The sequence below is a fragment of the Moschus berezovskii genome, chromosome 4 (genome assembly GCF_049115385.1).
Source record: "Moschus berezovskii isolate FMDL1 chromosome 4, NW_MosBer_1.0, whole genome shotgun sequence".
Classification (NCBI taxonomy): domain Eukaryota; kingdom Metazoa; phylum Chordata; class Mammalia; order Artiodactyla; family Moschidae; genus Moschus; species Moschus berezovskii.
Genome location: NC_142463.1, coordinates 17,341,486 through 17,358,594, shown reverse-complemented (window position 1 = coordinate 17,358,594; position 17,109 = coordinate 17,341,486). Strand labels below are relative to the sequence as shown.

The 17,109-nt window shown below is 46.3% G+C and overlaps 1 protein-coding gene and 1 long non-coding RNA gene across 3 annotated transcripts in view; one reads left to right on the top strand and one right to left on the bottom strand.

Moving 5' to 3' along the window:
- LOC129540829 (uncharacterized) overlaps nt 1–4,158 on the top strand; it is a 39,660-nt gene extending 35,502 nt beyond the window's left edge. Inside the window, exons 2-4 of the long non-coding RNA XR_016037168.1 lie at nt 3,441–3,582; nt 3,687–3,770; nt 3,872–4,158. This is a non-coding gene — a long non-coding RNA (uncharacterized LOC129540829). The remainder of the gene's footprint in view (nt 1–3,440; nt 3,583–3,686; nt 3,771–3,871) is intronic.
- ZNF691 (zinc finger protein 691) lies at nt 4,158–15,188 on the bottom strand. Of its 2 annotated transcripts, none has more exons than XM_055402258.2 (2): nt 15,127–15,188; nt 4,158–11,343 (listed from the first exon to the last, which is right to left on the bottom strand). In XM_055402258.2, the coding sequence occupies exon 2, from the start codon at nt 11,232–11,234 to the stop codon at nt 10,386–10,388; it is 849 nt and encodes a 282-aa protein (XP_055258233.2). In that variant the 5' UTR covers nt 11,235–11,343; nt 15,127–15,188; the 3' UTR covers nt 4,158–10,385. The 2 variants fall into 2 exon arrangements, with proteins under 2 accessions (XP_055258233.2, XP_088691328.1); XM_088835202.1 differs by lacking the exon at nt 15,127–15,188 and adding an exon at nt 13,352–15,020.
- Between the last annotated feature and the right edge of the window lie 1,921 nt (nt 15,189–17,109).

Here is a 17,109-nt window from a genome sequence, read left to right as displayed (position 1 = left end):
AAGACGCTTGCTCCTTGGAAAAAAAGTTATGACCAACCTAGACAGCATATTAAAAAGCAGAGACATTACCTTGCAAACAAAGGTCCGGATAGTCATGGACCTAGTTATGGTTTTCCCAGTAGTCATGTATCAATGTGAGAGTGGGACTATATAAAGAAAGCTGAGCGCCGAAGAATTGATGCTTTTGAACTGTGGTGTTGGAGAAGACTCTTGAGAGTCCCTTGGACTGCAAGGAGATCCAACCAGTCCATCCTAAAGGAGATCAGTCCTGGGTGTTCATTGGAAGGACTGATGCTGAAGCTGAAACTCCAATACTTTGGCCACCTGATATGAAGAACTGACTCATTGGAAAAGACCCTGATGCTGGGAAAGATTGAAGGTGGGAGGAGAAGGGGACGACAGAGGATGAGCTGGTTGGATGGCATCACCGACTCAATGGACATGAGTAAGCTCTGGGAGTTGGTGATAGACAGGGAGGCCTGGCATGCTGCAGTTCATGGGGTGGCAAAGAGTCAGACACAACTGAGTGACTGAACTGAAGCCACCTCACCTAGCAGGATCACAAAGTATGTTGTGCTCAGTGGCATCTCAAGTATTTTGGCTCCCCATCAGTATCGCAAATCAAGTGAAACAGAAACTAGTCCCTTGGGCAACCCTCTGAAAAGCCAGAACATTGCATGCATATTCCACTCTCCTTCCTACTCTCATCCCAACCCCAGAAAAACAACCCAAGTTGAGCTGTGCTTGCATGTGGCTTTCCGGAGTTCTCAAAAAAGGTATTTTGGTCCATACATTGTTGTTAAGTTGGCGTCTCGGTTTAGGACTGATGCCTGGGATTTCCTATTCCACTGTCTTGCTGAGATCATGACCTCCTCTCTTTCTTATAATATGGTATTTTATTTTATCTAAAACATTCAATTATTGGATGTATTTTAACTTTAGAGATGCTAAAATGTGGAGGAGAGATGAACAATGGCAAGAGTAAGACATCATACATAGTATGATGAGTCACAGTCTTATTATAGTAGAAACTCACCTGTAAATATCAGGATGAAAGATTAGGGTGCTGTAATAAAAAGACCAAACAACACAGTGGTTTGGAGTACAAAAAAAAGTATTTCTGTCTCATCAACAGCTGTGAAATGTGCATCCAACTAAAAATGATTCATTGTTTATCTGAAATTAAAATTTAACTTGGTGTCCTGTGTTTTATCTGGCAAATCCACACTAGGACATTGTATAGTCTGCAACCATCAAAGTTGGGTTCCTGCAGGTTACAGTTGGTGAAAAAGGGAAAGAAAATGATGTGAAGGCATGCCTGCTTTCCTGAGTGCCTTGGCTGAGGAACGTCATGTACCATTTCTGCTCATTTTCCATTGGCGAGAACTTACATGAAAGGATTACACCTAATGGCAAAGGAGACTGGGAAATACTAGTTAAGTGCTCCAAATAAAATAGGTGGACAGCTTTTGGAGAATAGTCAGAAGTCTTCATCATAAGAAGTTGATCTTCTGTGTCACTTATTTTCTCTTTCCCTATCTCTGTATTTTTGCCTTACATTTTAGGGGCTTTTCTCAATGTTATCTTCCAAGTGGTTTCTTGAATCTTACTTTTATCTATCATATGCTTAATATCCCTAAGGGCTTCCTAGGTGGCACTAGTGGTAAAGAAGTCTCCTGCCAATGCAGGAGACGTAATAGACGCGGGTTTGATCTCGAGTTGGGAAGATCCCCTGGAGGAGAAAATGGCAATCCACTCCAGTATCTGCCTGGAGAATCCCTTGGACACAGAAGCCTGGCAGGCTACAGTCCGTGGGGTGCAAACAGTCAGACACGACTGAAACGACTTAGCACACTATTTTAATATCCAAAAGCTGTTTCCGATTTTCCCCTTGGTCTCTTTCCACTAGCAACTTTCTTGTTCTATAGAGGTAGTGTCTTGCCAGATCTCTCTGAGGACATCTCTAGAGTTTTTAAAGATTCTATTGTATCAGAGAGCCCACCTTTATGGTCAACTAATTTCTGACAAAGGAAGTGAGGATACACAATATGGAAAAGGCAGTCTCTTCAATAAGTGGTGCTGGGAAAACTAGACAGTAACATGTAAAAGAATGAAATTAGCACAGTTTCTTACACATATGGAAAAGTAAACTCAAAATAAATTAAACACCCAAATACATAACCAGAAACCAAAAACTCCTAGAAGAAAGCATAAGCAGAAGTCACAGCATTATTTTGGGGGATCTCCTAAGGCAAAGGAAATGAAAGAAAAAATAAACAAACAGGACCTAATTAAACTTAAAAGCTTTTGCACAGCATAGGAAACCTCAGCAAAATGAAAAGTCAACCTAATGAATGGGAGAAAACATTGGCAAATTATAGGTCCAATAAGGGGTTAATATCCAAAATATATAAACAGCTCATACAACTCCACATCAAAACAAACAACTCAATTTCAAAATGTTCAGAAGACTTAACACACTTTTCCAAAGAAGGTATGCAGATGGCCAATAGGGATGTGAAAAGATGTTCAACACCACTACTAATCAAAGAAATTAAAACCAGAAAATATCACTTCATACCTGTCAGAATGGCTATCATCAACAAAACCACAGATAACAAATACTGGCAAGAATGTGGAGAATAAGGAAACTTGTACACTGTTGGTGGGAATGTAATTAGTGCTGCCACTGTGGCAAACAATAAGGTTTCTCAAAAAACTGAAAATAGAACTACCATATGACCCAGCAATTCCATCTTGGATATATAGCCAAAAAAAGATAAAAATACTAATTCAAAAAGATAAATGCATCTCAATGCTCATAGCAGCATTATTTACAATGGCCAAGATATGGAAACAAGCCAGGTGTCCCTCAACAGATGAATGAAGAAGATGTGGTGCACACACACACACACACACACACACACTCACACACACTCACACACAGATACATACAATGGAATATTACTCGGCCACGAAAAGAATGAAATTTTGCTATTTGCAATAACATGGATGGACCTGGAGGCATTATGCTTAGTGAAATAAATCAAATACTTTATGTTATCCCTTATATGTGAAATTGAAAAAGTAAAATGAATATAACAAAACAGAAGCAGACTCACGGAAATAGAGCAAACTAGTGGTCACCATTGGGGAGACAGAGGGACAAGATAGGGTTGGGGACCAAGTCACTAACTACTATGTATAAAATGAAGTACAAGGATATGTTGTACAGCACAGAGAATGTAACCAATGTAATAATGTTAAATGGAGTATTATCTATAAAAATTCTGAATCACTATGTATACCTGAAACCAATATAGTATTATAAATTAACTATAATCGATTTTTTTAAATGACTCTATTGTGCCATTCTAATTTCCTGCTGTCTGGAGTCACCTACTGTTTATGCTGTCTCAGGCTTTTAACTGTCTCTATAGTTCTAGGGCTGCTGGTGATGTGCTTATAGAATAGCAGACCAACGACCTCAGTAATCATGCTGGTTTCCTCTGCTGCCGTGTCTGCTTCCCTGAGCTGAACCATGAAGGACTTTTAGGGTTTTCTGTCAGGAATGACTGCAGGGTGAGTGTTTGGGTGATTCTTGGCAGGGAAGGATGGGGGGCTTATAAATGTCAGAATAATAAAAGTTTTATTCTGAGCTGTCAACACCGCATTAAACACCCTAGGTTTCTCCTCGAGACTTACTGGATTTCCGTACAATGATTCTTCTTGGTTTGGCTGTGTGTGTGTGGTGTGTTGCTTGTCTGAAGGTAAGTGCCAATCACTCTCCATTTTGAAGGTTGAGGGGTAGGGGAGTGACTGGGACAAGCTTCTGCACAGAAAGACCTTCTACCAACTCCCTCATTTTTAGGTCCACTTTTCATGTCTGTCCTCGGTACTTGCTGGCTATGAACTCAGAGCCTCTGTGGGATCTTGCCAGGAAGACTGGCTGTCACGTCCATCACCTACCTTCTGGACTATGGCTTCCTCCACTCTGCTGAACCACAAATGCATTGTCATCCACTTCTAGAAATGTGTTGACATCGCTTCACCTGCCACCCCATCTCCCTGCCATTCTCTTTGCTGTTGGGTGTTTATATTCCCATTCTGTCCTTTTATTGGGGGTCTCAAAAAGAAGTGGAAACAACCACTGGTGCTCACATGACTATCTTGAACCTTTAATATGTTCACATGCTTTGCAAATCTTCCAGGATATTTGTTGTTTGGATTTTTTTTTTTACAACTGCTTTTTGGGGATGGGTGTAGATCCAACCAGTCCATCCTAAAGATCAGTCCTGGGTGTTCATTGGAAGGACTGATGCTGAAGCTGAAACTCCAATACTTTGGCCACCTCATGCGAAGAGTTGACTCACTGGAAAAGACTCTGATGCTGGGAGGGATTGGGGGCAGGAGGAGGAGACGACAGAGAATGAGATGGCTGGATGGCATCACCGACTCGATGGACTTGAGTGAACTCCGGGAGTTGGTGATGGACAGGGAGGCCTGGCGTGCTGTGATTCATGGGGTCGCAGAGTCGGACACAACTGAGCGACTGAACTGAACTGTACCACTGTCACCAAGAGTTGGACACAACTGAGCAACTGATTTGTACCACTGTTAAGTGGTGAGGCTGTTCTGCTGAGCCCCTTGATATGTTTGCATATACAAATTATTATCAGAAGCTGAGGAGAGCTGAGCAGCTTTTTGATAATAGAGTAAAACGACCTGGAGTTTCCACAGCAATCTGAGAGAGGAGTAAGGACAGTGATGGGAGGAACGAAGAGCAAGTTAGTCCCACTCCCTGATGAGACCCCTCCCCAAGATTCCCAGTCTCTCGAAGGGATTCTAGCTGTACAAATGCCTGATATGTCAGAACTTCCCAGGGAACTCACGCAGGTGCTTAGTTTTGTGATAAAGCAAATGGGGACAAAACAAGTGATGAAGTAAGATTTATATTTTATAGTGAGACAAGGATATGTTAAATAAAATGTTTAGTTTCTCCTCCTCCCTCCCCTTTACTGTATGTTAGGCACCTGCGCTGACCAGACTTCATTGGAGATAACATTTCTTCTTAATCTTATCAAGGGTTATAACTCCTTGAGAGATAACTTTCCTTCTTCATCTTGGAAGGGGCCATGATGACCCATGGCCCCTTGGTACACACAGATCTTGCTTTGTACACACTGGTCTGAACGGTCAGTAACACTTCATGTACAACCCTCTGTCTCAAAAATGTATATAACTTTGCTTTGACCTCTAATGGGTAGAGCAGTTCTCGGAGCTTTCTGAGAGGCTGTTCCTGAGTCATAGTCCTCAGGATGGCTCAAATAAACTTTTCCATTTCTTTCTTAGATCGCCTGGTTAATTTTTTGTTGACACAGAGGACTGCACAGACCACAGAAACCTCAGGCATGAATGTGACCATGCAATCTCTTGGCTTTAAAATTCTCTACTGCCCACAACCTGAAATCCTTTATCCTGGCATCCACCACCCGTCAGGACCCAGTCCCCACTACCTTACCAACCTCGTCTCCTCACCCAGGACCATCTTCACTACCTCTAACGTTTCACTGTTCCCTGAAACACTAAAGCTTCCCTTCCATCGGAAGTAGCCTTCCTCTTCTTTAACTAGTACACACTCTTTTCTCCAAGACCAGATTCAATCCTCTCAGCCTTCTCCTCTCCTGTGAAGAGTTTAGGCATCCTGTGTTCCCTCGGCACCGTGTCAGGGAGTTTCCCTTCCTCTGAGTTCCTAGCAGGAAGGATTGTCCTGTTCACTCCTGGGGGCCAATGGCCAGTACAGGCCAGGTTAGGGCCCTCCCTGGGGCTGCTCCCACAGACCCCTGGGCACAATTGTAAATGACACCTATCATCCTGCCTTGGAAGTCTGGGTTTAAGTGCCAGTCTCCCACAGTCAGAAGGACTCAGAAAAAGAGTAGGAATTACTTCTTTTGAAAGGGAAATTTAGACTTATAAAGGAAATCTCTATTTGTGAGGGCGTCTCCCTTGCTGCACTAGGAAAAAACACTAAATAGTAAGAGAATCTTACTGATGGGAAAGGCAGAGACCTAATCTGCATAACAAACCTTACCCTTGTTTACCCTGCTCTTCCCGGCAACCTCCCATAACTGGCTTCCTCACCCTCACCTTTATTTAGTCTTTGGCTAAAGATGGTATTTAAACTGCTGCTTTAGGCCACATAGGGCTTCCCAGGTGGCTCAGTGGTAAAGAAAGCAGGAGATGTGAATTCGATCCCTGGGTCGGGAAGATACCCTGGAGGAGGAAATGACAACCCACTCCAGTATTCTTGCCTGGGAAATCCCACAGACACAGGAGCCTGGTGGGCTACATGGGGTGGTAGAATTGGACACAACACGTTAGACCACCTAGGTGAGTTCACTCATTTTCCCTGGGCGTCTCTCAGGTTTGTAAGATATACACACGAATAAACTTTTCTCCTGTTCATCTGTCTTTTGTGACGTGGGTCTCAGGCAAGAACTCTCAAGGGTAAAGTGGTAGTTATTTTTCACCTCTTCCTGGAGGCTCCTCCCTCTCCCATCACTGGCCTGCTACTGCAGGTGAAGGAGCTCTGCAGGCTGTACCCTGGTCTGGTGTCTCACATTAGGGTTGGTGAAAATTAAACCCAGGGTGGGAGCCTCAGGGCAGTAAGCTGAGGCCCGGGGCAGTGTCCCAGAGCAGGGGAAAAGAAACTCCTGCAGCTTCTCAGTGTCCGATGAAGAGGAAGAGCAAGCCCTGGTTGTCCCAGGGTCCCAAATCACCCTGGGGACTAGAGCAAGATGTTGTACTGCCCAGAAGACACCCTATGGGGGAGGGAGAATGAGGAGGAGCCTCACAGGACTTCAGCTGATCCCTGTTCTTGTTCAGACCTTACCCTCCGCAGCCTGGCCTTGGCTCAGGACACCCCATCTTCTCCAGGAACATCGATTCTTAGGCCAAGCAAAATAACCATGATAAGAGATGTGAAAGAACATCCCTCTGGGATAGGACCGCTCTAAGTAGTGGGACCTGACAGGGAGCGGGGTCCAGGGAGCGAGGCTTAATTACCATGGAGTCATTAAGAAGGCCTGGGTTGGTTAAAATCCCAGGTGAGCCACCTAGTGGCCACATGACCTTAAATGGGCAAATTACCTAATCTTAACTGAACCTCAATTTCTTCATCGGCAAAATGGAAACAATTACCCTGCAGAATTATGAAGACTTAAAATTAGCATCAATAGTAAACGCTGTTATAATCACTGTTTCCCAATACCCAAACCTGTGTAGGACTGGTTCCAGGCCTATCTTCTAGGCTCCATCAAAAGCAATCCTGTAATTTGCCTGCACTATGGTGTTGTGAAACTGAATGGGAAAGTACTGTTACCCAAATCGTAATGGGCTGATGTCTCTGTGGACTAGAGACTGGGAAAGTGGCTTGATTCCAAGGAGTGCTGGATGGCAGGTGGCAAAACCTGCAGGTAAAGGTACGTGTGGGTCTCTGCTTTCATCTGGGATATCATAGCCGAAGGAACCCAGAACTTTCAGAGCATGAAGAGACCAGGGGTGGCTGCCTATCCCAACAGAAGTCGGGACCCAGGAGCTCTGTCTATGGCTGTGTTGTGTCCCTTAGATCTCTCCTATCATAGAGTTCAGGGGTCAAGGTCCTCCAGTGCTCAAGGAAGACAGAGAGGGCCTGTACATAGGCTATGCATGCTCATGCTTCTCCACACCTACCCACAACATCCCTTCCCTACTCCGGACCCTCTCAGGCATCCAGTTAGAACTCCCTTAGGTGAGGCAGGGAAAATTCCCTGCTTCCTGACGCGTAATAGCTGCTTCATAAGTGTTGGCGGATGGAACTGAATTGAATGCAGGCTGATGGGAGGGGAAAGGGCTTCATGTGAATTCAGTCCAGGGGCAGGGAGGCTGTGGGTGGTCACCGCACCAGGATCAAGTGCCAGGAGTTGATGGGAGCCCAACCCTTCCAGCTTTGCCTGCTGTTGAAACCTGGCAGCCACCCACTAGAGAATACAGAAGCCATACCTTCACTGTCAGTATTCCTAGTAACTAGGAGGAAGAGAGAGGAACAGAGTGGGGAGGGAGGAAAGAAGGGGAAGGGAAAGGGAGAAGGGAAGAGGAAAAAGGAATGAAGAAGAAAAGGAAGTTAACAAAAAAATAAATCAGTGAATATGTGGACTAATCAGAACTCAGTAGCCTAGTTTTTGACCAACACCAAAAACACAGCCTATGCAATTGGTCAGAAAAGGGTAAATGAGATGGGCCAGCAAGCTCAAAGCAGGTCCTAGGTCTTACTGGCAAGACTCAAGTCACAGCAGTTGTCACCAAGTCTCTGGGTCTGGAAGGTTAATGTTACCAAGCTCCCCAGACTGAGAGAACACCAGCAGACCTCAAAAATGAAGAGCTGGCCTAACTGGAATCCCAGCTCATCCATTAAGTCAGGTCATTTAACCCCTCAGAATCTCCTTATCTTCAAAATGGGGATGCTGCTACTTTGCAGACTAGTCATGCAAATCAGAAATAACTGGCTCGGTAGGTGTTAGATGGCAACTTCTAAGTTTTATTTTTGGCCACGTGGCATGTGAGATTTTAGCACTCCGGCCAGGATCAAACCCACAGCCCCTGCAGTGGAAGCAGTCTTAAAGCACTGTACAGCCAGGAAGTCCCTGGCAACTTCTATTATTAGGGAGCAAGTTATATGTACAAGTTGGGTGACTATATGTTTAAAATACTTTGTATGAAGATTTTCAAGGAGCAGGAAAATGTATATGAAATAAAAGTGCTTTGTAAGCTGAAAAGGACCCTACAAATATCAGGAAATTGTTTGCAAGTCATGTTTTATGGTTAGAAAAAGTAAAGGCACATCCCTTCCTGGATGGATGGCAGGATCCCGTTGTAGCAGGTCAGGTCATCAGCTGGGCCAGTCACATTCTGCCAGCTGGTGACAGATGAAGAGGGCCCCTCACTCTGGAAGAACAGAACCCCAGAGTGGCCAGAGAGGGGGGTCTTTTGTATTTGCTGGAGGGAACCTGGGTGAACTCTATAAACTTTAATGCAGGAAACACTGAAAACTTGCCACATGGAGCCAGGCCTTACCTCTACCAAGCTGTCCCAACCTTAGGCACTAAACTGCTGCTGCTAAGGGCAAAGACTCTCTCTAGGTTCATCTCGTCCCACCCCTCAGCCCCTATTCCAAGTTACTGTCGTATTTCCTAGGCACAGAATAGTGTCAATCAATTATCAATCTAAAGTGAAAAGGTTCTCATGCTTGGCACTGACGTTCCACAGAGCAAAGGGTCCAGGACTGTCTCAAGAGGCCACGTGCTAGCTCCCGCTTCCAGGGAATCACTTGGTCCCAGGCCAGCTCCCTAAGTGGGAGCCAACAAGAAGCCAACAAGGTGAATGGAGTGAAAGAGCATCAGCTCAGAAACAAGGGAGACCCAGGTCTGAACCCTGGCTCTACCAACACACCCATAATGTGCCTTCACAGCAAGCAATTTCACCTTTCCTCCCTTGTCTCCTCAACATACTCCCTTGCAAGCTGCTGCAACAACTAAATAAAGAACGGGAATGGGATCTGTAGGATCGAGGGCACACAGCAGATGCTCAATTAGTATTACTTCCTTCTCCCTCCCCGTCCTCCTCACAGACCTCAGTCAGCTGCTTCCCTTTGCTTTTCAGAGCAGTCACCCATTCTGTCTTGAAGTTCAACTCCCTTCCAGAGTGGTGGCAGTGTGACCATCTCTCCCCCTCTCTGATGCCCCCAAATAAGTACACAGATCCTTTTCATTAGAGGGTTTTACTGCTAATCCTAGGGATTAGGATGTCACAAACATGAGGGAAAGTGAAGGTCCCTGGATCATAGCTCCTTGAGGGTTTCCCTTTCATTCCTAAAGTAGGACCTCAGACCTCTTCTCCAGGCCTGGGAAGCCCCTTCCTCCCTGTCCAGCTGAGGCACGGTGGGTGCAATTCGTGCACCCCTGCAGGGCGCCCTAAGCTCAAGCAGTCCATGCACAATACAGAGGCCCTCCAGACAACGATGCTTATCTCACAGGTACTTCCTTAAAGGCCAAGGGACGGTCACCCTAATGATAGGAGCAAGTACTAAGCCTACCCTATTTCTCTTTCACCCCAAGGAGATGAAACTAAGATAGAGTCCTCTATCTACCACAGGAAACTGGCCTGGAAAAATGTAAAGATTTTTACTCAGAGTCCCTTCTCTGACTTCCTGGAGATCCTGGCTTCAGAGGCAACAGAAAACCATTCTCCAAAGTGGGAGAAGCGCTTGAGGTCAAGGGGGCAGCAGCGGATCCTAACGATCTCTCTACGCTAGGCTGGGGCCCCGTGCTCTGTCCTCTCCCTCGCCCTCTTCAGCTGGCCTCTTTCCCGGCCTGCTCTCCCCGGTGTGTCTTCTGGTGGCGGATGAGATTGGAGCTGCGGGAGAAGTGCTTCCCGCACACGGTGCACCGGTAGGGCTTCTCGCCCCTGTGGGTCCGCTGGTGCGCCCCGAAGTTGGAGATGTCGCTGAAGGTCCGCCCGCACTCGGTGCACTCGTACGGCCGCTCGCCCGTGTGGGTGCGGTGGTGCACGCCGAAGCTGGAGCTGTTGCTGAAGCTCTTCCCGCACTCGCAGCAGATGTAGGGCGCGGGTTCCAGGTGGGTCCGGTAGTGCACGGCCAGCGCCGAGCTCTGGCCGAAGCTCTTGCCGCAGAGGTCGCAGCGGAAGGGCCGCCGGCCCAGGTGGTCCTGCTGGTGTGTGGTGAGGTCCGCGTGCCGCCGGAAGCTCTGCTCGCAGTTGGGGCACTTGTAGTGCTTCTCCTCCAGGTGGATGCGCTCGTGCCGGATCCGGTTGGAGCTTCTGGAGAAGCTCTTGCCACACTCGGAACACTGGTAAGGCTTCTCGCCCGTGTGGATGCGCTGGTGTGTCCTCAGGTTGGAGGTGTTGTTGAAGGTTTTGCCACACTGGACACATACAAAGGGCTTCTCATCCACCTCGGGCCTCCGACGAGCAGAGAGGTCCTCCGGCTGTGCAGCAGAGACAGCAACTTCCTGCGCTGGCTCTTCTGGACGGGGCCCTTGTGGCCCCTCTGACGGGCATGCTTGCCCAGGCTCTTTTTCCCCATCCAGCACCTTGGAGTCACCCACTCTCCATGGCTTATTACCCCGTTCCCCTTCCTCCGGCAGGTGCTGTTCTGGGCTCTGCTCCTTCTCACTGCCCATCTCTGAACCCTGACAATGAACACAAATGGCCAACACCTTTATTCCATGGGTCAGGCCAGCCCCCAGCGAATCTTCTCTCCTGGGTTGATTCTGTCCCAGTACAGGATCCCTATAGAAAGAACCATTTCATTCCATTAACTGGAATACCTGGAAGAATGCAAACCTCCACAGATACATAAAGTTACCCACCACAGCAAAAGGAAGGCCCCCAGCTTGGTCCAACCCCAAAAGATGTTATTTGTGAAATCTGCATAATGTCACTTATCTTACTGCCACACTAAACCATGACAGTCTAGACTCTTCATTCACCTGTAAGTACAGGACCTTCCATTAGGGGGGAAGTTTGATTTTTCTGCCTAAATGTCTAAGTTAACTGAAATTCCCATCCTGTTTAACCTTTTCTGGAAAAACCTTCCTCACAAGTATCCCTCTATCTGCCTGCTTTCAAACTGAAAATAACAGAACCTCTAATTCCTGAGGCTCTCCTACTCCCTTACATGGCCCAGCTCTGAATCCTCTTAAGTGTTCTGCCACCCTTCCCTTCCCCACATCTCACCAGTCTAACAAATAAACAGTAACATCTGGGTCCTCCAAGATCCACTGTAGAGCCTGGACTGTGTCTGTTCTGCCTGGGCAGCACCTGCTTCCACTCACACCCCCCACAGAGCGGTGCCTACACACACAGTCTCACACCACACACACAGTCACACTCACCAAACACACAGTCACAGTCACCAAACACAGACACTCATACTCACCAACCACAGTCACTCTTACAACACACGTGCATATCATGCAATCACATGTACACAGTCACACATGTAACAATCACACACACCATACACAGCCCTCCCATACAGAACCACATACGTGGCTACACAACAACACACCATACACATACCCAGCTATACTCACACACCACAGTCTCACAGGCACACACTCCCCTCTCTGCCCTCAACACACACACACACAGTGGCCAGCACAGGGCCTATTTGTGCATACATCAGTAGATGCTTGCTAAGCTGCACAGACTCCTTTTGAGTTCCTACAGACAAGGACGGCAAATGAGGGGCAGAGAGTACTGACGAGAGGAGAGTGGTATTTCCTCTGAACCTTGAGGAAATAATGGCATTTCCAAAGGCAGAGTGGACTGGTGGAAATACTGCAGAGTGACGGGAACAGGGGATCAGGGAGGAAAGCCCAGGCTATGACGGGACACCGATGACAGTGAATGAGAGACTGGTAATTCTTCATCCTCTGTGCAAAAGAGCAACAAAGACGAACGGAGGGGACACCAACTACATTTAGGGCTGGACCCCAATGGTGACAGATACTGTCTTTACAACTCTGCAAATTACTCAACCACTCTGAGCCTCAACTCCTGTACCACTAGAATTGTGATACCAACTGACACAGCAGGACTGTTAGAGGAAATGCCTATCATATGCTCAGTGTAAGGTGTGGCATGTACTAGTCATTCAGTACATGACAGCTGCGATTAACTGCTGAAGACACTATATGCTAGCCCTGTAACGAAGGCAAGAACGAAAAAGATTCCTTACATGATCTTGTTAGGAAAGGAAAAAATCCAATTAAAAAACAGTACAGTGTATATAATCTAAAATGTGAAATATGGACAGTACATTAAACCTTTAAGGAGTGGGATGGGGGAGGTGATCAGTAAACTTTTTCTGTAAAGGACCAGGGAGTATATATTTAGTAAATATTTGGGGCCACAGGATTTCTGTTGCAACTCAACTCTGCCATTGTATCATAAAAGCCATCACAGAAAATCCGTAAATGATTGGGTGTGGCTGTATCCTAACAAAACTTTATTTCAAACAAAAGAAAGCAAACTATAATCTACCAATCTCTGTTAAGAGTGTTTTTTTTTTTTCAAGAATCTAGGTAAGTAATGTTAAAAAAAAAAAAAAAAAGGCTACTTCACTTTCAAAACTGCAAAAAAAAAAAAATCAGAAACTATTCCTTGATACTTAGTCACTATCTTCTGACCAACCCTTTAAAAATTATAACCCCTCCAAAACAAAAAGTTAAAAATAAAAATTATAACCCCTTCCCCCACATTCAGTTCCCCCTCACCCCATAGCATTTCTCACCTTCTAATGATCTGTTCTTTATGTCAATTATTTAGTATAGACCTCCCCCTGCAAAACATAAGTCCCATTAGGGCCGGGTCCTTTGCTTTATTCATTAATGTAAACCGAGCTCCTAGAGCAGTGGCAGTCAGACATAGTAGATCCTTAATAAACATTTGCTGAATAAACTGAATGAAAATCAGGCCTGTCTCCACAACCCATTTCATGCTTACCTGTGTCTATTCTCACCCACGATTCCTTAGCAATCTCTTAATTCCTGCCCACTTCCCCCTTGATGCACTCACAGAATCTTGTACTGGCTTTTACGATGTTCTGCAATTAACTGTTTACATGTCTGTACCCACTATTAGTTTATAAGCAATTTGTGGGCAGGACTGGTCATTTTGGTAATGTCTCCAGCACAAGGCCTGGTGCTCAAGTGTGAGTGAATGGATATGATCTTAATTTACCTCCTACTCCTGCCCATCCCACCTGGGGCTCCAATATCTCTCTATGCAATGAGCTACACGGCCTCCACTCACGATCAATCCTACTATACTGAGAATCCACAATATACCAAGCTCTGACTCTTCCCAGAGCTGAATGCTGGGTTGAATAAGAAGATTTAAGACTACAGTCACCACCCTAAAAGACTTTATGGTACAATGCAGCGTCATGGGCCACTAACTCCAGAAACTGTCATACATGTGAAGGTTAAGTTCCAGGAGAAGCAGGAAACTCGTACTTTGCCCAAGGGCACACAGCAAATTAGTGGCAGAACTAGGAGCCATGCCCATCGCTCCAAAGCCAGTGCTTTTAAGCGCTACACCAATAATAAATACAGTCCCATGGGAGTTCTGATGACACAGGCATATCTCCCTGAAGAGTTAGGGATAAGCAGCTTCATGGAAAAGGTAGTCTTTGAGTCAGGACTTGTAGGATGGATGAGCAAGACTGGAACGGACAGAGATGGGGAACCCACCATCTGCTAAGAAGGCAGTGCCAGGTTAAAAAAGCATTTCCATATCACATTTCAGAGATTTGAGGAGAAAGGGACTCATGGGGCTTGTCTTCCCAGGAGTTTCAGAGGTACAAGGAGGACCACAGGTGGAAGGGACTAAGAGGGTGGAAAAGGAGCCAGATCTAACAAGCATGAGCCAAGGAGATGGGGCTGGTGATCAGAGATGCTGAAGGCCAAGGGCCTGGGTTAGAGGGAAGGGACCAAGCTGGAAAGTGGTCTGAGGAGCCTTTAGCGTCAAGTCGAGACTTGGAGGGAGGAAGGAAAGAAAAAAACTGCGAACTGAACGGGGGGCGGGCGGGGGCGTGCATTAGGAGTCAGAGAGAGAAGAAGACCAAAAGAGTCAGAGAGTCCGAGGAGACAGGTCAGGGTGGGAACCCGACCCAAGAGGCTGGGTTGTATGCAGCCAGGCGGAGTCCGAGGTTCGAGCGTTCTAGAGGAGCTAAGTTCAGAGCTGCGGGCGGGCGTGGGGCCGGAGCGGTGGAGAGAAGGAGAAGCTGACCCCAAAGATATGGTCAGTGGCAGTGGGACTGGGTACTCAAAGGCCAACAGAAGGGCGGGAAGGCAGGGGCTTGGAGCCAGACGCCGGCCGCGGAGGCTGGGGGAAGGGGCCAGGAGTTGGGACGAGGGACCATAGGGGCCCGTTTGTTCCCCAGTGGGTCCGCGGAGCAAAGCCACAGCCCCAGCTGCCCGGTGAGAGGAAAGGGACTAAGCTGAGAGCTCCCCACGAGGCCACTAGCACCTCCCCACCGCGACCTCGGACCCGACCCCAACCCACCTAGCTCCAGCGTCTCGCGGTCAGGAACAGCACCGCCTCGCTGAGCCGGGGGGCGGAGCCGGAACCGGAACCCGGGAAGGATCCGCCCTCCCTCTTCAGGATTGGGTCCTGAGGAGTCCCTGTCTTTCTACTGGCTATACTGGCTGCCACAACGCAAGAATCCCTGGCGTGGCCTGCTGGGAGTTGTAGTCCTGTGGAAGATAATAGGCTCGGAGAAGAAATTTGAGAAGTTTAGAATTTAGTGGTGGAGACTGGATTCCCTCTAAGGTCGAGGGCTTCCTGCTGCGCTCCGGCGTTAAAAGCCCAAAGTGCGGGACACCAGTGTGGGAAGTAGTAGACTATGTAGCGCTAACCTACATGATCTCCTGCTGCTGCTGCTGATGATCTCCTAGGGGTCACGAATTCAGAATTTCTTCACTCTAGGAGAAGGGGACGACGGAGAATGAGATGGCTGGATGGCATCACCGACTCTGTGGACATGAGTTTGAGTGTACTCCGGGAGTTGGTGATGGACAGGGAGGCCTGGCGTGCTGTAATTCATGGGGTCGCGGAGAGTCGGACACGACTGAGCGGCTGAACTGAACTGAAATTTGCCACCCTTGGCGGTCCTGTAGACATCCCCCGAATCCAGAATCCCGCACCCCACTGGAGGTTTATAATTTAAAGTCAAAGGATTTGGGAACTGGAAGGGAGTCTATTTATTTATGATGAAGTATAGTTGATTTACAATATTGTTAGTTTCAGGTGTATAGCATAGTGATAAGGGTAGTTGTTGTTTACGGATTATATTCCATGATAGGTTATTTCAAGATATTGTGTGTAATTGCCTGTGCAGTAAATGCATCTTGCTTATCTATTTTATGGATACTAGTTTATATCTGTTAATTCCGTACTCCTAATTTATGCCTCCCCCTGAAAAGTTGAAAGAGCAACTAATCCAATACCTTTGTCGGATAAACTAAACATTCCCTGGCCAAGGAACCACCTCCAGTTTCCCAAAGTCCCTGCACAGGGATTTTTCTGAGTGCTTCTTAGTTAAACTTGACTTTTGTTCATCAATTCAGACACAACAAGACCACTATCCAGGATTAAGATTTTTTTCTTTCAGGTTTAATTTTTTAAAAATCTAATCAAATATATAGGTTAAAATTTACAAGCCTCTCACATCTTCAAGGTATTTCAGTGCAAAGAGAAAAAAGAGTATTGTCTTCAGAGACAGATTTATAATCCCAGTTCTACCACCTTGCATTATTTCCTTCCCCTATAAAATCCCTGGCTGAATTACTGTAAGAATTAAATGAGTTAACATATGTAATACTTCTGCCACCACAAATGTCAGTTCTCTTTCCTGTTGGTAAGTTTTCTTGGGTGCAACCAGTGTGAACAATGTGAATCAGTTTTAAGACTGGGATAGTCACAAAAGTATGTTTGAAACTAAATATGGATGAGTGAAATATAAATTTCCCGCATACCCTACAACTTTATAAATGGATATAAATGAAATACTGAGAAGGCAGACTCAGAAATAAAACTGTGGCTTTATTTTTAACTGTGGTTAAACTCACATGGGTGAAATCAAGGCTCTTCAAAAGCAGTCCTGTAATGTGCCTTTTGCTTATCAGCCCAAAGCCTTTCCCCACAACTTCTCATTCCCAATGAAAATAAGAGCATGCCAAATGACAAATACCAAGCTTTTATTTAAGGACTGTACAAAAGCAAACAAAAAATTCCTCTCTGAATCTCAGAGGGGATTCAAAAGGATCAGTGTAACACACAGCCTCACCCACAGCTGCCTATTCAAGGCCACACACAGCTACTCTGTATGAAGCCTTGCTTCCTATCTTCCTGATGGTGATCCTTAGGTTTTTTAAAATTAAGATTACGGCTACCACGTTTAAAGTCCTCATACCTGGTTATCACCAAGTTAGCTTTGAAAACATTCTCTGGCTCAAATGATAAAGAATCTGCCTGCAGTGCAGGTGA